General features: G+C 39.9%; 1 protein-coding gene across 1 annotated transcript in view; it reads left to right on the top strand.

Moving 5' to 3' along the window:
• The window catches only part of LOC124616220, a 139262-nt gene that overhangs the window by 74969 nt on the left and 40049 nt on the right, over positions 1 to 24244 (top strand). The window contains exon 2 of the mRNA XM_047144522.1: positions 13373 to 13654. Coding sequence (XP_047000478.1) covers positions 13373 to 13654 — 282 coding nt within the window. The remainder of the gene's footprint in view (positions 1 to 13372; positions 13655 to 24244) is intronic.

A 24244-nucleotide genomic window follows, 5' to 3' on the forward strand; every position in this document is an offset into this window, starting at 1 on the left:
AGAAACTGGAGCAGATTTTGCAAGTTTGGGCAGTTTTTCAGGATTTTGGTCCACTGCTAGGCACCAGAAGCTCACCCGACGGGGCACCCCATACCACCTGTGATCTTGGGTCTAATAGAAATGAGTGAGGATGAAATTCGATACATCGTTGCGGTACTGATACCAGTAACGTTACAACCTTCATGCAATCGCAAAAACGCAACACCCTAATTTTTTTCCCTCTTCGCACCCACAGTCTAACTGCATTGTGCCACACACCAACCAGGTAAAGTGACTGAGATTTTCCTTTAATAGTATGAGAATTTTGTTGTTCGCAAGTTAATCTTAGTGTGTGAGAGAAAGATGTTAATTGTTTCAAAATAAGTTTAATAAAGGTTAACTGAGATCAGTTTAGGTGTGGTCCGGAATAAGACGATGTTTGTGAAAAAACGCAATTTCACAAACGCCTTATGTGAGGTTCTGCTCTGCTGTCGCTGAATTTTCTAACTTTCTGGATTTGATACAATGTTTACGTTCAGTAACAATACTCGCACGCTACTCGCCCTCATTTACATGGCATATTGTAAATGCCAGTTACACTTAAATCCAAGCAGTCTTTGCTTGAATGCAGAATTTCATTTATGTAATCGCTGCACACTATGGACACTCAGAATGTTTTCTAGTTTTATTTATTTATTTATTTTTGAGATTAGTCCACAGTATACGAAAATAATTGCGATGGACTACGTGTTTCCGTTGGTTGAAAAGGCTCCTCGCTTACTGAAGAATGTTTTGGTGCTGGTTTTATCCATTTTCCTGGACATAAGTGTTTCAATTCGGACTAATCATTATCATATGTGAAATGCTGTTTAGAAACCTGTAAAAGGCTGTGACAGAGCAACAAAATGCTACGAAAGGACACAAGGTCTCGTTTGAAGTTAAATAATCTTACCTCACGTTTCAACTTACTGTGATTTATAAAATAAGCAGTAGAAATCTGGATGTACAGCAGTAAATTTCACAGATACAGAGAATATAATCTTAGTGGAGACCGGGTCTGAGAGCTGAAAAAGGTTGATCAAGAAATACAAAAATTAAAAACTTGATTTGAAAGGGAATTGGTTATCCTGGGAGAGTGTCTGTTCTTCTTGCATCCCATAGTTCTGTCCAAGGGAACGCTGGTGCTACACTCTCTTTACCGTCTATTTCCCGTATTTTATTACGCAAACGTCGCGTTATGTGTGGTTATTCCAGCGATAGCAAGTCAGACCACAACTATATGAAATATCGGTCGCGGCATAGGCAGGACTTCAACATAACCGGGACGAACAGAAGAAGACCCAATAAAAATTACACTGCTTAACGCAGATACTTGCAGCCAGTCAGGTCCTGATGATGAAGATGGTGAACAACTTCAAAATCTCGAATGCTAATTCAAACATGACTTGGGTCAACACAAAGCAACTTTTGACCTTATCCTTGTTTTAGTCATTTATTTCTTGATTTTTATAAAGCTTCGTAATCTCCTCCTCATGCTAGGAAGTTTTTCACAGAAATTATTTGTTTTCAAACCGTAAAGACTTTTTTTTTTTTGGTCATCAATCTAATGACTGGTTTGATGCGGCCCGCCAGGAATTCCTTTCCTGTGCTAACCTCTTCATCTCAGAGTAGCACTTGCAACCTACGTCCTCAATTATTTGCTCGACGTATTCCAATCTCTGTCTTCCTCTACAGTTTTTGCCCTCTACAGTTCCCTCTAGTACCATGGAAGTCATTCCCTCATGTCTTAGCAGATGTCCTATCATCCTGTCCCTTCTCCTTATCAGTGTTTTCCACATATTCCTTTCCTCTCCGATTCTGCGTAGAACCTCCTCATTCCTTACCTTATCAGTCCACCTAATTTTCAACATTCGTCTATAACACCACATCTCAAATGGTTCGATTCTCTTCTGTTCCGGTTTTCCCACTACCATACAATGCTGTACTCCAGACGTACATCCTCAGAAATTTCTTCCTCAAATTAAGGCCGGTATTTGATATTAGTAGACTCATTTATAATATATATTTTTACAAGTTCGAACACTGCAGGGAACAGAAGAAGAATCAGTCAAATACGGATATTATTCTCCGCCACTGTCGAGATCAGTGTAGTGATTTTAATGAAATTAAATTGAAAAAAATTTAAATAGTTACTTTTTTATAATGTTTTTATTTGTTTTTTTTCCTTCTTTCTTTCAGAACGAACTTTGTTGCAGAACCCCTTATTTACGTGTGGTAATAAAAATTCATTTAGACAGAATTAAGTACATTTAAAATTACGTGAACGTAGTCAACCCTCTCATGCTGATAAATTCATATTAACTGATTAAGAATATTTAGTTGAGAATTAAATCCTTTACATAATTCGGCCTTGGCACACATTTTCTAAACGCAGTGGTTTTTTTTTAAAATATTTACTGAATTCTTTCCCGGCGTTAGCTATGGAACACAAGACTGTCTCTATTAGCAGAAAATGGTTAAATATTGCCGAGCCGACGTTTAATTATCATTGATAAAACACACTTCACTATACATTTAAGTTATTTGAAAGAACCAACAAATTGTTAAATTTCAACGTTAACTATCCGCCTATGAATGCACAAATGTGAAACTAGTAATAAATTCCGTCAGTCTCAGGATCGCTGTAAAAGAAAAACATTTTCTTAATTCACTGCTAATTTTTATCTGCTCCCGATTTACGGGTTTGGTTAATTTTTCTTAGCGGAACAATTTTTTAAATGTGCCGCCGCTGCAAATCGTTCGGCCGCGGCACAGCCCAGCAACACCGCTAAAAATGCTGAAAATTCTTTAAATAAATATTATAGATGACATGGGCAAGCTAATTTACATTAGTAATACACACTTTTGATAAATTATAATGTATTTAGACCACAACAATAATTCAACTTACATTAGTTTGTAATTTCTCCTCTAATAGCGGCTAAATCTAGATACAGAGAAATGAAGTCTACCCATTCATAAAATGCTACGTCACAGGTTCCTCTCTCTCTCAGCTCTCGAGGAAGACGACAAAGAATGCACATTACGTATCCCTATTTATACTATTGCTGCTTGTTAATTTCTCTTTGTAATCTTACAACATTATTTTCCTCTGTGGCTGAATTTTACATTTTTGTTATCGCAGATATTGACACATTTCGCAATTACGAGTATAGAAATTTTACAATCATAAATACATCGAGAATATTACTACAGAAAATATTACAATAATAACGAATGTCCTTTACACAAAATTAAATAATATTTTTTGTTAAATAATTACAGTATATACAAATTGCTTCAAAGAGGCGTATATAGTACAATGAAATTTTAGTTTATTAATAGTGTGTGTGTTGCCAGGGAACGTTACATGATGTTGGCGACAGCCTTAGCTGATATACTCAACATGAACTCTCCACGGTACACATTTTTCATGAATGTAGAACTGGTCAAGAATGTCCACCCATTCATTCCTTTTGTTACTTGCCATCGAAACAAATTACGTTCGGCCCTTAACGCTACACAGAATTCAATATGCGATTAGGCCGCATACAGTTTGCGTGGCACTAAAGAAATTACTCCGTGACGCAACTAGCGCGCGTGTCATGACAATTCCTCACCCTGCCTCGTATAATTGATCGGCGGTTCAGTGAGTGTAACGATTCTGATGAGACTGTCAGCCGTGTCGTTCTGTTGACGCCATTAGAAAACAAGGGTTCCTGAGGCTAGGTAACTGGTACCGCTACAGGTTGGACATTAAAGTAGACAAGGTTACTAGTAGACCTCTATAGTCGTGTGGCCCATTGCTGGTGCCCGCAGAGTGTATCATTGCACAGATCTCCGCTGACACGTTGTGGCCGAAGTGATCGAGCTCATTTCTTGCTGTAATAGGAAAGAAATCACCACTAAGTATAGAATTCCACCTACAGCAGACTCCGCAAGCCACGTAAAGATTTGTGGCTAAGAAGAACATTTACATACTGTGTTGACTGATTGCAGTATTACTGTGTGATCAACACGTAACGTTATTTTGAGAGCGAGAATATGCATCAGAGAGCCATATACCCATCACGCAAAACACCTTTCCTGCAAAATATGGAGACGGATATACAGGAAGCTCCAAAGACGTCGCTAGTTCCCATAGCGAAAGACCGAACCTCTCAAGAAACTGACGGTCTTACTGTTTTATCGCTTTTGGGCATCAACCGCTTCGCTATAATACTATCTGTTCTGCTGGGAATGCTGCCCTTCGAGTACACCCTGAGTGGATCTGTTGTAGTTCGCAGACTTTCTCGGACTGGAGCGTTTATAAGTTGCTCTACATTCTTCATGATCATCGCGTATGTTCCCATTGGTTATTATGATCCCATCGTCTACACGTATCCAAAGCAAAACAATCTAACCACGATGCTGGACGATTTGCGTTTCCTCATTGCGATAGTGTTTACCTTTGGCGCCGTAACCATACACTGGACAAAACGCGAGCACGTGTTGTGTTTCATATCCAAACTTGCTGAAGCCGACAAGAGTCTTCAACATCTAGAAGGCCCCCAGTCGTCGCGAAGTAAAAATAATAAATATATACTGTTCGAGGAGGCAGCAGTTCTTTTGTTCATTCTGCCCGGTTCTGCCCTGGCGGTGGCAGCTGCTGAGGAGGGCATTTACACTTTTTCTCCGTCGATTTGTTTCTTATTTCTTATGTACTTCTTTCGTAGAATTGCGCTCCAGTGGCAGTTCACCGCATCACTTCGCACCCTGAACAAAAGCTTCATCAGGGTTAATCACCTTCTGGGTTCCCTCAACGCAAGGGAATCCAGTCTACGAATTATCTGTAGGAAACACGGCTCAGTTTTGCACGAGGACTGCGAACGACATCGCTGGACTGAATTGGTGAGTGACAACAAAGACATTCTGCCTGACCCTAACATTGTTGTACTGTGCTGCATGCTACTGGCTTCAGTGTGGGGAGGAGGAGAGTCCACTGTGGTGTGTCACATATCTCTGAAGTAGCACATTGATTTGGTCTCTTACAGCTACTGAACTGCTGGGATGTGGGATTAAGATGATATAACTTAGTGGGACAATCGAGTCGCTATAGGGAGCCTGATTGTTCGTCAAACCAGGAACGTATGTGTTCCATCCTTTGAACTAAGTTTATAACGGTCCTACACTCCCCGTTAACTGGGATTTTTAAATGACACTCGCACTTCATATTTACTCCTTTTTTACAAAAGGCATCTGTTCTGAAGAATAATGTATGTTCGGATAAAGTGCAGATGCAATTATAACCGAATCGTTATTCCGCTATTACTTTCGCAAGATAACGATCAAAGAAATTTTGAAAAAGAAAGGCAAAAATTAGAACTAGTTACTGAAATTAGGAATAAATAAACTGAATCTATTATAGATTGCAGCTCACTTAAGAGCGGTCTCCAGCTCGCTGTGTGAGCAAAAATTACTGTATGGTTAATGTTTATAAACTGTAATTACCAACTAATCATTCAATTGTAATCAGGCGAGAACGGAACCAAAAGCACTCACTCAAGCTGAGACGCAAAAACATAATTAATACCATGCATAAAGTGAATAAGAAAACCAGCAGAATAATTTGTACTGAACACTTGCACGTACAAGTTAGCTGTTTGCAAAACACTTCCCATAATGAATAGTTTTGCGTTGCTCACTGTTATGGAAACTGCTAGAAATGCTAATTGTCAGAAATAATAATACAAATACTTGTTGTTTTACAGTAATTTCCTTCTGGAAAGTTCGTAATGTTTCGTTTAGAGAAGAGTAAATAATATTACACTACTTTGCTACGTAATTTACAAATGTGAGCAGAGTTTCCAGTGCACACAAAAAATATGAAATATATTATTCTGAAGTAATATTTTGTCCAAATTCATTTAAATTAAGCTGTTACTCGTTTACTGTTAGTCATTGTTCTTTGTCTAGTTGTTCAGCCAAGCTAGAAAGTTCGCTGCTGTTAGATGACAATTTTAGATAGTTCCCAGTTTTGTAAATCACACTTCCTCTTCTCAGTTACCGAAATTAAATAAGCTCATCACTTTCAAAAATTTACTGTTGTTTCACTGGTTGTATTCTCATAGTCAATAATGCTGATAGCATAGGACCCTGTTATGTAAATGATTGAGTCAAAGCTCATTTACAGTATAAAAGTTGCTGCACTAAAACTCATCTGCTCAGATCTTATTTTGATGAGTTGCTGCTGGTACGGTGTAAGGCATTATTCGTCGATAATGTATGGCAACAAGTTCTTCCTTATGGTCGCTCCGTGTAACAAGTTTGGGCCCACAGTACTTCTTGAATATTAATTCCTCCTAATGAAAACGGACTGCGACCATTAGTCCTTACATTCCCACCCACGGCGTCAGCACTTGACCACTTGTCGCTAGCAACTCTCTTTGCTAATTGCTTCTGCCCAGCTCTTATGTGCCCAGCAACGTGTTCTTTGGCTTCGTGGAATAACAAACTTCCATGAATATGCCAGCATTTTTACTACATCATAATTACAATACTCCTTTTCAATTTGTTCATTTGAATTAATTTTTTGCTATTTAATTATGTGACAATATTAATAAACTAATAAATGGTATACATGACAGAAATTACACCCCAGTTACATTACAGTTTCAGAATTAATTATACGAAAAAATTATTAGCCACCTGTTTTTGTGTTCCAAGTTGTTGTAAACGAGGATGAAGGGAATGAATGTAGTATAGCTATCATGCAAATGTTGAAGAAAAGTGGATACTTGGTCATCGAGAGTTTCATGTTGGCCTGAATCAGTGGGCCCCATCATGGTACGAGAAACATTCTCCAAAGACCACAGAACCACCTCCGCCCTAAATTAATCCCTCCACACATTGCATGTTAATATGTCTCACTGGACCTTCGTTCCCTCGTTTGAAAATAAACAAAATTGTGACTTGAGGAATGACTTATTGTTGTACTTGATGCTCTTGATAAAGATGAGTGTGTCACAGGCATATTTTTGGATCTTTCAAAGTCGTTTGATGCAGTGGACCATAAGATTCTATTAAATAAATTAGAAGCATTAGGAATAAGAGGGGTAGCTAACTACTGGTTTCGATCATACCTAACAGATAGGTTACAAAGAGTAGAGATAAAACATACTTCTAATAGAGCTAAACATTTAGCAAAACACTTATCACAACCAAAATACATTAATGTAGGGTTTCCGCAAGGCAGCATATTAGGACCAATACTGTTCCTGATATACATCAATGACTTTCCCAGTAGTGTTACTCATGGCGATAAAATCCTTTTTGCTGATGACAGCAATATCATAGTCACTGAGAAAACAAGAGAACTCCTTGCCAAGAAAGCAAATGAAACTCTCAAGGAAGTTTATGATTGGTCAATAAGTAATAAAGTGACATTGAACATAAAGAAAACTAATGCCATGAATTTCAGTTTGAGGAGGAAAAATGACAATGTTAAATTAAATGTAGATGGCACCTCTATAGACTGTGTAACAAATGCAAGATTTCTAGGAATGAATAATGATTCTCAGTTGAGGTGGTGTGAACACACAGAGGTACTTGCAAACAGAATGTCATCAGCGTGTTATGCCCTTAGAATCCTATCATCAGTGTGTAACATGCAGTGTCTTTTAGTTACATATTATTCATATGTACACTCAATTGGAATTCTTTTTTGGGGAACAAATGCACTAAATATGAACACAATTATCAAACTCCAGAAAAGAACCATAAGAATAATAACCAAAAATACTCATTGTAAATATCTGTTCTGAACACTGGGGATTTTAACTGCTCCATGTGAATACATTTACCAGTCAGTTGTTCACATCAAAAATAACATTGGTAATTACTGCACAAACAGCTCTGACCATGACCATGCAACAAGAGATAGACTCAACTTAGATTTACCAAGAGAAAATAAACATAAAACTCAAAGCACCATTTTCTACCAAGTAATAAAACTGTACAATAAATTACCAAAAGAGATTAAAGAAATTGACAAAATACACTTGTTTAAAAAGGCAGCTAAAAAGTATCTGTTATGCAATACATTTTATACATTGAAGGATTACTTAGCTAAGACAGAGTAAGGGTTTGATAAAAAATGTTATACAAATAAATAATAATAATATTGATTATAAAACATTCAACATTCCACATAGCACCTTCACTTTATGTTTTATTCCTTCTTTTTTTCCTTTTTAGAAATACTTACCCACAAGCTATGCGTAACACAATACTGACACCTCTTCCTCTTTCTGAGCTCAACATCTCACTCATTATGGAGGGATGTTGACTCAGTTTTTCAGAATAGCAAATGGGAAGTTGCGGTACAAAAAATGGCCCAGAGATCACCAGTGTGTGTGTGTGTGTGTGTGTGTGTGTGTGTGTGTGTGTAGTGAGTGAAGTGTTATGAAACAATGTGTGTATAGTGTGTGCAGTGACTGATAGTGAGGTATGAGTGAACAATGTGGCATTACATTATTTAATAGTTATTTGCAAAAAAAGTATTGTATACCAAGAGTAAATTGTCTCGAACTAGAAGTCTGTAAATATATGTGTATACGAATTAGCTTATTTTAAATTTATCTAAATTTGTAAATACTTTGACATGTTGTATATCCATATGAAAAGAGATCTATGGATGAATGAAGCTACTACTACTACTATTACACCCTTCCATAGTCAGAGACAGCGTTAACGGCCTCTGCCTGCTCATGAGGAAAGCTGAGTTGCCAGTACAGCTGAAAGTGCATAGACAAGCAGCTACTTTACGGGCAGCTGCAACAGCGACGTTTAAATAACCTCGCTGGGGTCTGGTTCATTGTGCGCTGCGAACCATTTCGTGATTAATTTATTGCGTGACCTAACATGTATGAAGTACACATTGCAGCGTGGAATGTGTATTCATTGTTTTCCGGCCATAATGAAGAAAAACCAGTGATAAGAATTCTAGCTCTACAAAATGGACTACAACTTAAAGAACGGATAACACTTTCTGTTGCCTCTTACTTTCTTTAATAAAACGGGAAAAGAATCAATTAAAAAATATCCACAATAGCATGAACAACATTTTAAGGGCTATTATAATGTAGTAAAAAAGCGATATAAGTAAAATAAAATTTCCATTACAGAACAGGCTATGCTCTGAATTACTTTCTACTGCAAAAGAAAACTAGACAAGAAAGCAAATTTTCCATGAAAATTACAAAATAAATTTACATCCGATTTGCATATTTTTTTTTTTTATGCAGATGCTTTCACTGCCCTGCCTTCAGAACTGGAGTCGCTGCATGTTGGTACCAGATTGACAATTAACGAGTCCATTATTTCGTATTTAACAACTTCTTTCCGGTAATCTTCTTCTTGCAGTTCGTCACTGTAAGTACACAAGCTTCCGAATCAGCAACGGTGATTTTCTCTATTGCTTCAAGGATCAGTCTTTCAGTGTCGGCTACTTGAAACGTAGTATCTCTTCACCTGAGTCCACACCAGTTCTACTGGATTACGAGTACAATGGCAATTATATGGAGGTACTCGTATCAACTTGTGACCATTAAGCAGAGCTATAGAATCAGTTTCGTATTTTTTACCGCTGCTTTTTGAAATATTAACGAACTCCAACAACTCTGCTCTTGTTTATGTTCCAATACGTCGTATATCATTGCTTCGTAACCATGAAAGAATATCACTTTTTCTGGTGCTTGTAGTGGGTGGCTTGTCGAAAATAACAAGAGTCAAAGCTTGCACTGTATGAAACAGTGGCAGAGCCTGGCTGCGCGTAAGGCAACAGATGATTCTGAAAACATTCTTGAAAAGTTTCTCCTCTGATTTCGGGATGTTAGTCAGAGACGGTTTTCGATTTCGATCGGAATGCAAGTTTACTTTGAGGCATAAACCCAGTAGTACCGAAACCGGCGTGATGTAAGACGCCCTCCTTTTCCCACGGGAACTTCCAAGCCGCCTCGCCGCTCTGTCGTTTGCCAAATAAAATTTCTGGTGTGTTTTTGATTTACCCAAGTCTCGTAAAAATAATACATAGTTGATATCCCTTTTGATCTGACTTCATGCATTGCTCTTAGAAACGTGGTCCTTAACGCGTGGTCCTCAGCAACTTAATAAAAGCAAGTCTTCTGGTCCAGACTGTATACCATTTAGGGTTTCTTTCGGAGTATGCTGACGCAGTAGCCCCGTACTTAACAACCATATACAACCGTTCGTTCGCCGAAAGATCCGTATCCAAAGACTGGAAAGTTGCCCAGGTCACACCAATATTCAAGAAAGGTAGTATGAGTAATCCACTAAATTACAGGCCCATATCGTTAACGTCGATATGCAGCAGGATTCTAGAACATATATTGTGTTGGAACATTATGAATTACCTCGAGGAAAACGGTCTATGGACACACAGTCAACATGGGTTTAGAAAGCGTCGTTCCTGTTAAACGCAACTAGTCCTTTATTCACATGAAGTGTTGAGTGCTATTGACAAGGGATTTCAGATCGATTCCGTATTTCTGGATTTCTGGAAGGCTTTTGACACTGTACCACACAAGCGGCTCGTAGTGAAATGCGTGCTTGTGGAATATCGTCTCAGTTATGTGACTGCATTTGCGATTTCCTGTCAGAGAGGTCACAGTTCGTAGTAATTTACGGAAATTCATCGAATAAAACAGAAGTGATTTCTGGTGTTCCCCAAGATAGTGTCATAGGCCCTTTGCTGTTGCTTATCTATATAAACGACTTTGGAGACAATCTGTCCAGCCGTCTTCGGTTGATTGCAGATGACGCTGTCGGTTATCGACTAATAAAATCATCAGAGGATCAAAACAAACTGCAAAACAATTTAGAAAAGGTACCTGAATGGTGCGAAAAGTCGCAATTGACTCTATATAACGAAAAGTGTGAGGTAATCCGCATGAGTGCTAAAAGTAATTCGTTAAACCTCGGTTACACAATAAATATTGTTCCTTGAGATGCAGATTTGGTCCCGGGGAATAGAAACACGTCACGTGGGGCAGGTTAGGCGATGAGGTGGATGATCCACCACTGGGATGCTGTACTTCGCTATAAAGCTCTTAACAGACAATGCGGTATGAGCCGGTGTGGTGTCTTGATGTAGAGCCCATGGCTTGTTCTTTCACAGTTCAGGTCGCTCTGTTTTTATTTTCTCATTGAGATGAGCAAGAACCTCAAGGTAATTACGTCGATTAACAATTTGTCCTCTAGGAACCCAGTGAAGATACCCAATTCCATGAATATCGAAAAAAGCAATCCTCAGCGCTTTTAATCTTCATTTGCCCATTCGAACTTTTTACGCTCTCAGTGAAGATGGTCCTTCCATTGCATAGATTGGCGCTTAGTTTCTGTATCGTAAGCGGAATACCAAGATTCATCACATATTATCATTCTTTACAAGAGATTAAGATCGTTTTCGATGGTATTCCAAATGTTAGCACAAACATTTTCACTAGCTCCTTTTTGTTCGATCGTGAGAATTTCCGGTACCAGTGTCTCGTGTTAAACGGGATATGTAAAATTTTCCTTACGCATCCTTTGTCAATTCCTACAGTTTAAAAAATCGATCGAATGCTTAACCGACCATCAGATTATCCACTTTTTCGATATTTTCATCTGTTTTCGACGTTGAAGGGCCGCGCGGGATTAGCCGAGCGGTCTGGGCGCTGCAGTCATGGACGGTGCGGCTGATCCCGGCGGAGGTTCGAGTCCTCCCTCGGGCATGGGTGTGTGTGTTCGTCCTTAGGATAATTTAGTTTAAGTAGTGTGTAAGCTTAGGGACTGATGACCTTAGCAGTTAAGTCCCATAAGATTTCACACACATTTGAACACATTTGACGTTGAAGGGCGTCCCAGGCGCGAGTCATCTTCAACGTCTTGTCGAGCGTCTTGGGAACCTTTGAACCATTCAAAAACTCTCGTAGGAGATAGTCTTCGCCTGTCACAGTGCAAACACCAGTGCGACAAAGATGAACAACCAATAGCTACCAAGCCTGTAGCCTTTCAATAGAATGCAATATCTCTGATGTCTATAAATATATCAATGTGGCTGTGGGCTTCGTTTTGCCTGAAAATGATAAGTGTAATAATAGAGTAGCGAATTCTCGTCAAGTTTCGCGTGAAACTTGGGACAAGTGTTGTATAGGCACTTTATCCACACTTAAGCATCTACAAGCTCATAGTGCAGTAATGGATTCAGTATCGTATTACTTATTGCTATTGTATTTTTAGAACCGCCGCACTTTGCTGTATGCACGTTATTGTTGACACTCGGAAATAATGCGATGGGTATAAGTATGTGCCATTTTTAGCCTTAAATTTTTAAAATTTTTAAACTTTTCATCCTTAATTTTAATATTCTTATCTGACTTGTACTTATTTTTGGTGCGTTTTCCTGGACAGCCTTCTGAAGAAGGGCACTAACTGCCCGAAACTGGTTAAGAAATTAGATTTCGTTTATGCAACTGGTTTCTGATCATTTCGGCATATACAGTTTCTGAGGCTGGATAAATACTTAAGTCTTTGCCATACACTTCCTTTAGTTAAAGACAGGTTTCAGAAACACTTTTTTCCAAGTTTCACGTGAAACTTCACGGCGATTCGCTGCTCCATTATTACACTTTTAATTTTTCCGGCAAAACAAAATGACAGGGTGTTGTGTGATGTCCTTAGGTTAGTTAGGTTTAAGTAGTTCTAAGTTCTAGGGGACTGATGACCATAGATGTTAAGTCCCGTAGTGCTCAGAGCCATTTTGAACCAAAATAACAGGTCTTACACAAACGAAGACCACGGTCACACTGATTTTTTTACAGATGCTGCATTCGACGTAGAAGGCTACAGGCATGGCCGCTATTGGTCGTTCGTCTTTGGTGCATGTATCCTTACCCTGTGACAGCATCAGTCCCGTTATTTCACAGCCTCACCTACTATCGAGCTCATTGCACAGGTGACGTTCATATTCAAATACAACAGTTCAGCCTGCATGCTTGATTAGCATCTGCATTTATGTTCAAGCTCGTATTTCTCGCAGTGTTTCTATACTTTTACTCAGCACCACTGCTCTGTTCAAATGGCTCTGAGCACTATGGTCATCAGTCCCCTGGAACTTAGAACTACTTAAACCTAACTAACCTAAGGACATCACACACATCCACGCCTGAGGCAGGGTTCGAACCTGTCGCCGTAGCAGTCGCGTGGTTCTGGACTGAAGCGCCTAGAACCGCTCGGCCACCGCGGCCAGCACACTGTTTTGTCCTGTGTGCTTATTACACATCGTTTGGTATAACCTTTCTTGGATTCCCTACAGGTGGAGAGGCCCAGCAGCGTGGTGAGGCAGTTGGCTGCCGTGCACAAGGTGTTGCTGGACGCTGGGGAATCCCTGAACGAGGTGGTGGCGCACCTGTCGCTGGTGTACGCGGCCGAAGCGGTCGTCACGGTGTTGTTCACGGGCCTGCTGACCGCTGGTCTCTTCCTGGACGACTCGCCCCTGCCGTTCTCCCCTGCAATCCCTATGATTTACTTGCCCTTGTTGGCCAATGTTTTCAACCTGTTGCTCGTCGTCTTTTGGTGCCACGACACTATTTTGAAGGTAAGTACATTTAGGCTGTGCTGCAACACGTAATTTATGGAAACGGCAGAACGCAAAACCGCACCTACTTGAAGGGGTTTTGAGCCGTGCTACTCAAGCCGTCGGCACACGGACCGTGCATCCGAACGTTGAACGTTGAGCGTGCCGAGTTTCTGACATCATAGCGTGGAACAGCACTTTCGGGAATCTTTGGGGGCGTGCAGAGTGACATCTAGCATATCAGCTATTCTGAGCGTGCTTCTGAGCAGTGACCAATCAGATGGCACAACGCCACCTACGTCACATGTACGCCATCTCCCTTCAGCACAGAGTGTAAGGCGCCATATTGGCATTCATTTCAAACCTATACGTATATATGCCGTTTCTGAGCAGCAGCAAATTGAGAATCACTCGAAAACCCGTTTTTAACTGTGTGATTTGTTGCAATAAAACAATGAGAAACATCATATTTGTGGCAAAAGAATTGTTGTAACTTGCGTGTTATGAGGGTATGCCATTTGAAGGCAGCGACACACTGAGGATCCACCAAAAACACATTGTTCCTGGTCAAATTTGTTATAGTTAAATTTCAATTAGTAACATAGCTACGATTAAAGCTTTCAACAAGTGGAAACATGTTAAGATTGACTGTTTAGAGTAGGGAGTAGCGTTAATGATTCATATGAAGCTGATTGATGTGGTGGTGGTTTGCGTCTCGCCACGTCTCAATATTTTGTTCTAACATTCACGTTTTTAATAGTTTCTGATGCTATATTATTAGTTTAATGTAAGTATATACTACAATATTTCGCGTTATGTAAATATAAGTGCACTCTTTTCTTGGCTTGCGCTACTTGTATAAAGATATTTTTGTTCCTTTGTCTTTTAAGTTTCGTAATTCACATGTTGTAAAGATTCTGCTACTGGGTAGGAACAGTGATCAAGTAAGAATGACCATAGGGTTTTACTAAACGTGGGAATTATGAACTAATATTTATCTTATGTGGCGAACTGTTGCAAATTTGTGGAACACTGTTTGTAATGGAACTTTTATAAACCTGTGTCTTTATTGATTGGATGTGGTACATGGATACTGAAGTTTTTATTTGTGTATATTAAATACAGAACAACGAGACTAGCATATGGACAGTGGAGTAAATGTACGTTTTAATAGAGCTAACGTTGGAATTTTACGCGCTCCCGTTGAGGAAACAGTGCGATTTACGAACTAGAAACACCCCACAACTGTCGCTGGACTGCGTTGCGATCGCGTATGCCACGTTGCGGCCAAGTACCGTAAGCGTAAGTCGCAATAATCCTGAGCGTTCAGCAGCACGTTGAACTCAGCACGCTCATCGTTGACGTGCGACAGCACTGTCCGTGTGCCGACGGCCTTAGGGATGGCGATTGTATCGGTTTTTTCCACGCCAATGCAACCTGACTGCTAAAACCGCTCAAAATAACCGCTTTATGAAATATCCGACTTTCAGTTTTTTATTCCTGTTACTTCCAGTAATAAGTGGAGAAATCGAACAACGATTGAAAAATTTCGGTTCTCTCAATTTAAAGATACAAAGAAAGAATCAAAATATAAAACTGATTAGGCAAATAAAAGTAAATTTACTCCGTCCACCGTTTATTCCTTTTCTCGAAACCTGATAAGTAGTTGAATACTGCAAAATATCACCAATATTCTCCTATCGATTATAATTTTTTTTTAATCTCTGCTCATAGGTCACGTTGTAATCGAGGATCATGCCACTATTCAGGCATCACGAATAGCGCTAAAGAGTGAAAACTGAGGTTGAAGAACACTGTCTTCGGTGTTAGTCTGTCCGTTTTCAAGGGCTAAAAAACATACAAAGGCATATTATGTAGACAACGGCAGTAGATAAGCTACTTCCTGTCTTTGTGCATACTATGAATGAATCGTTGTCAAGTTTCAATTGGTGACTGTACCATAATTTCCTTCAAATGAAAATGGTCAAATGTGTGTGAACTCTTATGGGACTTAACTGCTAAGGTCATCAGTCCCTAAGCTTACACACTACTTAACCTAAATTATCGTAAGGACAAACACACACCCATGCCAGAGGGAGGACTCGAACCTCCGCAGCCGCACAGTCCATGACTGCAGCGCCTTGGACCACATGGCTAATCCCGCGCGGCATAATTTCCTTCCTGTTTTGTTATTTAATAGAGATGGCTGACAGATCTTTAATCTTTTAAAGCAAATGAGGCATTGTTCTTCATTACTACGGCGCTCTGTGAAAACATTTCCAGACTACGATTGGTACCATTACGCAATACTACGGGGTCCAACGAAGACGAGAATCTACCAGATGGACCGGGTGGAGGCAAATCTCGCTCACTGCACGTACACGCGAACGTTAAGCCACGACACACGGCAACAGTGACTGCTGTACCAGTTCTTAGGCCATGTGTCCGTTGCAAGTTTCTGTCAGCATTGTTACTAAACAGCACTGGTCGTTTTTCCCATTTTCTGCAATAACGTAATATTTCAAAACAAAGCAAATTTTGCGTATGACAATTTGTAAAAGAAGGTGTGGGGCGGCTGGTGGAAATTATTGTTGTTATATTTAAAATGTAGAATGTAATGTAGAAAAGATGCATTTCCCGGCCGATTAACCATATGTGGGGGGCGGGTGGAATTAATTGTTATATAAATGTTCCTATTATTTATGCTGTCTTTTGCCGTTCTCAACACTGACTCTCTAACTACAATATTGGCAACCAGAAAGTGATTAGCAAAACGTGAAGCCTGTAATTAGAATTCCTAGTGCCCACTTCATCTGAGAAATACACTTATAGCTACAGCTTATAGCTCTGAGGAATTAGGAGTTTGTCTGGGGTTCATAATCAAAAACCACTCTCACTAACAAGTTCACTATATTCTGAAAGTCACAGACCAAAAGAATCCACACAATCCAACTACCAGACCAGTTCAGAGTCTAATGCGCTGATGCAACTATAACTGTTCAAACTAAATGTTTAATATAAGTGAATGCTCGCCATAATTTGATGATAATGTTCATCAAATGCCACGCTAAATAATGGTAGAATGTCTGTCCCGCGGCAGCACATGAAAATACGAAATACGCAAACTGAAGATAGATCATTAAAGTCATCCCAGAATTAACACTTCACTCGAAAATGATTTCATGGTTACGCGTATCCCGAGTAACTCATTACGGCATCCGAGGCTGTTTGTAGCAATGATACCGACGCGATGCGACGCGACTCCCGGCACAGGTGGCGTGCTATTCAGTGTCTGGGGAGAACTGGGGCCTTGCTTCCTCGCTCAGCGTTCTTATATATAAAGCCGCGGTGCGGACGGCTAAGGGAACGCCTGATCAAATCGGCTCTCCCAACTAGCCGCTGGGCTAGTAATGCACCACTTTAAGTTATTGAATAAATCATCGCTTCCTTTGCTAATGGCCGATGAAGCTCTCAATTTAAATGTGCATTCAGCACACAAGTAAGTAATCACAATAAAAGTCTGACGTGGCTAAGTCAAATATTTTGGGCAAGAGAATTAATTTAATTACACTACACACAGTAGACGAGCTCTGAACTTGCCCTTTGGAGATACGCTATCGCTATAGTTTTATAGTTATTCAATTTTAACTTCTCACATCTTTATGATTATAGCGGATATCCCTTCTACTTAAATTTAAACATCCTAGCACTCTTTATTCTCCTACTTAATCTATCTTGCTTCCTTAATTTCTAAGACAAAAACCAGAAAATTATGAATTTCAACAAAAATTTTAATTTGTGAGATCCAGAATACTGTTTCTACTAAATTATTATGAAAAAGGAATCTAAATATAAATTTTTAAGTCTCTAGCTCTTTTCTGTTGCGCCAATGATTTTTACAGAAAAACGCCCAAATTTCGAAAATGGTTAAAGTTATTGAACTGATATTCAACACATATTGATTTAGTATTACTCCTGACAAGCTAGAAACGTTTCAGGTTATTTACTTGATTTTTAAAGTATTGTGCAACATTTATGACTCTTTACTAGTTACAGCAGACTAGGCTGGCACACAATGGAAAGACTGATGTGAATTTTATACGGCGTGAGTAGGCTGCTTCCCTACAAAGGTTTATTTAAAAACGAAATATTTTAGCATTGCTGCTATAGCTGACTGATGTTTGTTTTTTTACTCGGTTATTAGTAAAAAATATGAAACACCTGCCAGAACCGAGTCCAAACAGATACCGAGGAATACCGGTTACTCAGAACTAAAATACCGATATCGATTTTAACTGCTCGGTTTTCTGGAGTGCCATATATACCTGTTTCACTACTGCTCTGGCTTACTTGATTGGACTAATACCTGAACTAAGATACAAGTCTTATACGTCACAGTGTATTAATACTGTGAGTCCTTGCAGTTCTGTTCACTATCAATCACTCCGCGTTTAACAGTTTCACCTTCCAACGGAAGCCAAGTGGAGTTTAGAGTTTTGTTTTGCGATGACGCAATACACAGCGACAGGTTGCGTGCACACAAATGGGACAGCTTTAAGAAACCCCATCTGTGAAAGTAAGAACGTAATGTTTCGCAGGCAAAAACACGGAAACAAAAACACAGAATGTAAAGAACGTGGCTGAGGCTGCAAGTGACATAAAAGAATTTTTTGGAGTGTATGTGTGGACAGTGGCTTATTTACAATATATACACTGTTTACATTGCTTCAGTTTGCGCATCGTACAGAAAATTACAAAAGGTTCAAAGCAAGACAAAGTACCGTCCACTGCAACATATTTAACTGTATTTATAAAAAAAAATGCAGACGTATTAGCATGTTTTTGATATTAAAACAACATAAAAAGTAGCGCTACGTATTCAAATACATTTGTACAGTGCAGAAGCACGATATGCTGCTGACAAAAACATTAAAGCAGTTGGGAACGATAGCCCTCTGAAGGTGGATATGATAGCCTGGAACAATTTATAGCATTAAACTAAAGCCTTGTTAAAGTATTTGCGGCTGTTTAAGTTCTCCATCAACAAAGAGAAAAGACGCGGTTCTGTGCCTGTACTATCTTTACTAGATTTCACAGCTAGAAGCAGGCCTGACCTTTTCGACAGTGTCCGTATAGAAACAGGGAACAATGATCACGATGTCAACACAGCCAGAATGTTTACTAAAGTTAATAAATACACCAATTAGACTAGGAGAGTTTTTATGCTGAGAACATAAGATATGCAATTGTTAGTATACTTCTTAGACAAGAATGGATGTCGGCAGTGTCCATATAGAGACGGTGATTAGCGACCACACAGCCACAATATTTACTGAGGACTAAGAGAGTTTTTACGCTGGGAACAACAGATATGCAGCTGTTAGCATACTTCTTAGACAAGAATCGGCGTCATTTAGTTCCAGTATTATGGTCATAGATGAATTATAGATTAAGTTTAAACGAATCGTAAATCGCGCTCTGGGGACGGATGTGCAAAGCAAGGAGATTAACGACGGAAATGACCAGGATGGTTTAATCATAATTTTCGAAAAATAGTAAGAAAACGGAAAATGTTGCTCTCTTGGTTAAAAAAAGAAAGCACAAATGCCAACAGGATAAATTTGGTAGCAATTCTTGCCTCTATAAAAGGATCGTTGTGCGAAGTATAGAACTACTTCCATCGTCTTATGTTAAGGAAATGTCTTGCCGAGAATCCTAGGAAATTCAAGTCCTACTGAAAATTGTTAAAGAATTCGGAAGCTCCAATTCAAACACTCAGTTAGTTTGTGTGGCAATAGAAGACTTCGAAAGGAAATCTGAAGTTTTAAATTCAGCGGTTAGAAAACCATTTATTCAGGAGGATCGTACAGATACATACCCTCGCTTGACCAACGCACAAACGTTTGTGTGGGGGCCATAGAAATAGGCGTACCCAGCGTTGAAAAGAAACTGAAGAAGTTGAAAACAAACTTGTCGTTGTCACCAACAGGAATCCCATTTTCATTTTACAATGACTACTCTTCGGTGTTCCGTTACTTATCTTTCATTTGTGACAAATTTCTCGCACAGCAGGAAGCCCTAAGCGGCTGTTAAAAGCACACATGACTCTCGTACATAAGAAGGGCAAAAGAACGCACCTGGAAAATTACAGAGCAATAGTCCTAACGTCGTTTTTTGCAGAATTCTTGAGCATATCCTAAGTTCGAACATAAAAGCTTTCTTGCAGAATTCTTGAACATTTTCTAAGTTTGTATGTAAAAAATTTCCTTGAGACAGGAAAGCTTGTATCCACAAATCAAGACCAATTTAGAAAGTATCACTTGTCTAAAAGCATGTTACACTTTTCTCGATGTGTATCCTGCGAACAACAAGCAGATCCCATATTCCTTGGATTTCTGGAACGCGTTTGACGCAGTGTCACATTCATCATCATTTTCTTGGGCCTTTGTCCCACTTCAACACGGGGTCGGCCGCGTTACTATGGATTTGGCGATGTTAGTGTCGGAGCGTGTTTGTATGCCCTTCCTGTCGCCACCCCGTACCTCATGGGAAGGAATTAGTGTACGCCAGCTGTGTGGGTCCAGTGTAAGCCTGAAATAGTGTGAACGTTTGCAAATGTCTGCAAGTCGTATAACTGAGGCGGGAAATGGCATGTGTGTGTGTGTGTGTGTGTGTGTGTGTGTGTGTGTGTGTGTGTGTTGGTCAGGGGAGGGGGTGAGGTATGTTATAGACGAGATAAAGCTATGGTAAGCCTTCTTAATACTATCCTCCAAAATGCTTTTCAAAAATGAAACGCACTCTACTTTTGTTGAATGTTGAATGACCGGTTTGCTTAGGCAATAGTAACAAGGCGAGAAAAACCGTAAGGCTATCAGTATATTTGGAAAAACGCTATTAAAATTGCACTTACGAAGAGCACTGAGAAGGCGCAGCTGCATGAATCTTTTTGAACTGCAACACTTCCTCTATCAAATCCTGGTCATTACCGCTCACGCTGTACAAAGATGCCATGTATTCTACCTCTCTGACAGTGTAGAATGCTCTAGGCTGATGTAGTTCGATAAGAAACCAAATGTGTCCATGTTGTGTTTGGTAGCACACCTTTTAGTTAAGCGTATCTAGAATAACACAGAAAATATGTATTTGAAAACTGTCTTAGATTGAAATATCCTGGTGTTTCATCTACTAAGCATTTCTTTTGCCTTTCCGTTTCTCTCTGCCGAGAATCTTTGCATTCGTCAGTTGATAATCCAATACTTTCTGCTACCTCACAACTATCCGTGTAAATACCTTTGATACTAATTCTCAATTTATTTAATACTTCTACCAGACTCTGTTGTGCCTTCGCTCGCTCGAAGCACAACGTTACGTGTGCTGATTGCAGCTACTGTTTTGTGTGACACTGAAGACACCAAGACACGATGAAATGATTTAAAATACTTCTGAATGTGGTTTAGTTCAGAACTTGCCTCCGTAGTCGTAGTTAAAGGCAAGTTCAACTGTCCTTTACAATCCTGGCAAAGGCTTAGCAAGTGGACGCACGGAGTCTGTCCGCGCACACCACTTCATTTCCGATCGCCAGTGCACGAACGACGAAATATTTTCTTCTAAAATTTTCTGTCTTTAATGAGAAGGTGTTTTTCGAAACAGTCCCAGAGAAAGTGACTACATTCGCGCAACTCTCCGCAGTATGGACGCCACAAGAATTTAACGGATGAGAGTTACAAGGAGAATAAAAACAGATTTTCTTTTAATAGGTGCGCTTGAGCTCCGTGATAAATGCCACCCGATTTTATTCATCGTGGGCAACGTAGCACAGAATAAAAACATGTTGCCTTGTTTGGGCTTTTTTGGCAGTCGCATCTGCCGTAGTAGGACAGCTTTCGTAACGTTTTACCTGAGATAAAATAGCTTGGTGAGCAAAGCTTCCAGCCATTTAAATAAATTCGTTCTGAACTTCGTGTGATGGGTAATGATCCACGTATTTGCCTCCTTGTTGAGACTTTTCAACTTACCTGAAACGCTCTTTCACTCCTGAATCAATCTCCGGCAAATTTCCAAGTCGCTGAAAAACCTCTATTTCTACGATCTGCAACTAAGACACTATCACGTATACCGCGCGGTTTGAGGGGACATGTGACGAATTGCGCGGCCGCGGCGCCTCCGGTCGGAGGTTCGAGTCCTCCCTCGGGCTTTTTTTTTTTTTTTGTTTGTGTGTGTGTGTGTGTGTGTGTGTGTGTGTGTGTGTGTGTGTGTTGTTCTTAGCATAAGTTAAACTTAGTTTAAGTAGTGTGTAATTCTGGGACCGATGACCTCAGCCAGTTTGATCCCTTAGGAATTCACACACATTTGAACATTTGAACCATCACGTGTCAAAGCAGTACCTCTTTCTGTGAGGAAAAGAATCGCTTCAATTGCGTGAAGCAATAATTCGTTCCAGTACTGGTGTTCTCTTACACAGCTTCAGTCTAAAAAAATTTTTATGGCTGAAACACTATTAGGACACTTTCTAATTTGTGCCACTCTATGTACCACATTTTGTGATCAAAAATTCTTTCATGTTCACTCACTTTTTGTTTCAGCTTCCTCCAGCCTCTTGATAATCCCTAGCCATAGCCTACAGCCAGATCAGATTTTAGAGACATTCTGTGTCACAAAAACAATGGCACAGCAAAGCAGTACAATGCTTGCTTTTCTTTCCACCAAAGAAGCCAGCGCCTTTTTGAAATTTCCCTCATTTTTAGAGGCCCTCGGACTGATTACTTTTGGACCCTACGGCAATCTTCGTCTAACAGCTTCTTCTGCCTTTCAACTGCTGAAGCGCATTTCTTCACTCCACAAACCGATACTGAAATCTAAAAGCTTCTCATTCTCTGCTGATCTAGCCGTTAAAACTAGCTCAATTTCTGGGACGATTTCGTCACAGTCACTGTCGCTAGTTCTGATACTAAATCTTCCACTTTTTTGTGTGCACCCTTCTACACAGGTGCTATCCTTACTGTCGTCTGTCTTAGCGATGTCGTTGTATCCATGTCTGCTCCGCTGATGCTACAGATGATTCTAAGCAACGTCTTTCCTCTACATCAGCATCTGTATTAATTTTAGCACGTGTCTTGTCTCTGAGAATCCTGATCCTACTCATTATCGACTAAGGAAGCTCCTCAACGTCATCTCCAAGTCCTTTAACTCCCCCGACGCTGCGGGTATAGCGAAGGGCACAATGTCTGTCGCTTAGCCAAAGCTTTGTATTTTGCAGCCATGTGCTAAGGATCCTCAAGACAATGGAAACCACCGAATTAGACACATAATTTTTAAGCACAGGCCTTACAGATATTAATTGGAAAAGTGTTACGATGATCTCTCCATCGGCAAAAGATTCCAGACATTGTGGTCTCCAGGAGGATACTACTATTTAATAACCAACGAAAGGGTAACGTTCTACACTTTGGAGCGTGGACTGTTAGAACTTTGACTGTGGTAGGAAACGTAGAAAATCTGAAAAAGGAAATGCAAAGGCTCAAGCTAGATATATTGAGGGTCAGTGAAGTGAAACGGAAAGAAGATAAGGATTGCTGGTCAGGCAAATATAGGGTAATATCAACAGCAGCAGAAAATGCTATAAAAGGTGTAGAATTCGTTACGAATAGGAAGCTAGGACATAGAGTGAGTTAATGCGAACATTTCAGTGATAGGATTGTTCTCATCAGAATCGACAACAAACTAACACCTACAACGATAGTTCAGGTGTACATGCCGACGTCACAAGCTGAACATGAAGGGATAAAGTATACTGGGTTATTGAACTGGTAATTCAACACATAAAGGGAGATGAAAATCTGACAGGGAAATTGGAATGCGGTTTTAAGGAAAGAGTAGAAGGGAGAGTTACGGGACAATATGGGGTTGGTAGTAGAAACGAGAGAGGGGAAAAGCTAATAGAGTTCTGAAATGAATATCAGTTGTTAATAGAGAATACTCTGTTTAATAATCATAAGAGCCGTAGGTATACTTGAAAAAGGCTGGGAGATATGAGAAGATTTCAGTTAGATTACTTCATCGTCAGAATCCCCTTACTTCCGAAAACAGATAAGGGATTGACAGGCGTACCCTGGTGCAGATATAGACTCAGATCAAAATTTAGTGGTGATGAAGAGTATGCTGAAGTTTAAGAGACTATTCAGGAAAATCAATGTGCAAAAAAAATGGGATACGGAAATACTAAGGAAAGGAGACGTATACTTGAAATTCTCTGAGGCTATGGGTACTGCGATAAGGAATAGCTCAGTAGACAGTTCAGTGGAACAGGAATAGACATATATATAAGCCGGCCGGAGTGGCCGAGCGGCTCTAGGCGCTACAGTCTGGAACCGCGCGACCGCTACGGTCGCAGGTTCGAATCCTGCCTCGGGCATGGATATGTGTGATGTCCTCAGGTTAGTTAGGTTTAAGTGGTTCTAAGTTCTAGGGGACTGATGACCTCAGAAGTTAAGTCCCATAGTGCTCAGAGCCATCTCTATAAAGGGCAGTCACAGAAACTGGAAAGGCAAGCATATGTACAAGGAAAATAAGTACGAAGAAACCTTGGGTAACAGAATTAGTACTTCAGTTGAT

This window comes from Schistocerca americana, chromosome 5, assembly GCF_021461395.2.
Source record: "Schistocerca americana isolate TAMUIC-IGC-003095 chromosome 5, iqSchAmer2.1, whole genome shotgun sequence".
Lineage (NCBI taxonomy): Eukaryota > Metazoa > Arthropoda > Insecta > Orthoptera > Acrididae > Schistocerca > Schistocerca americana.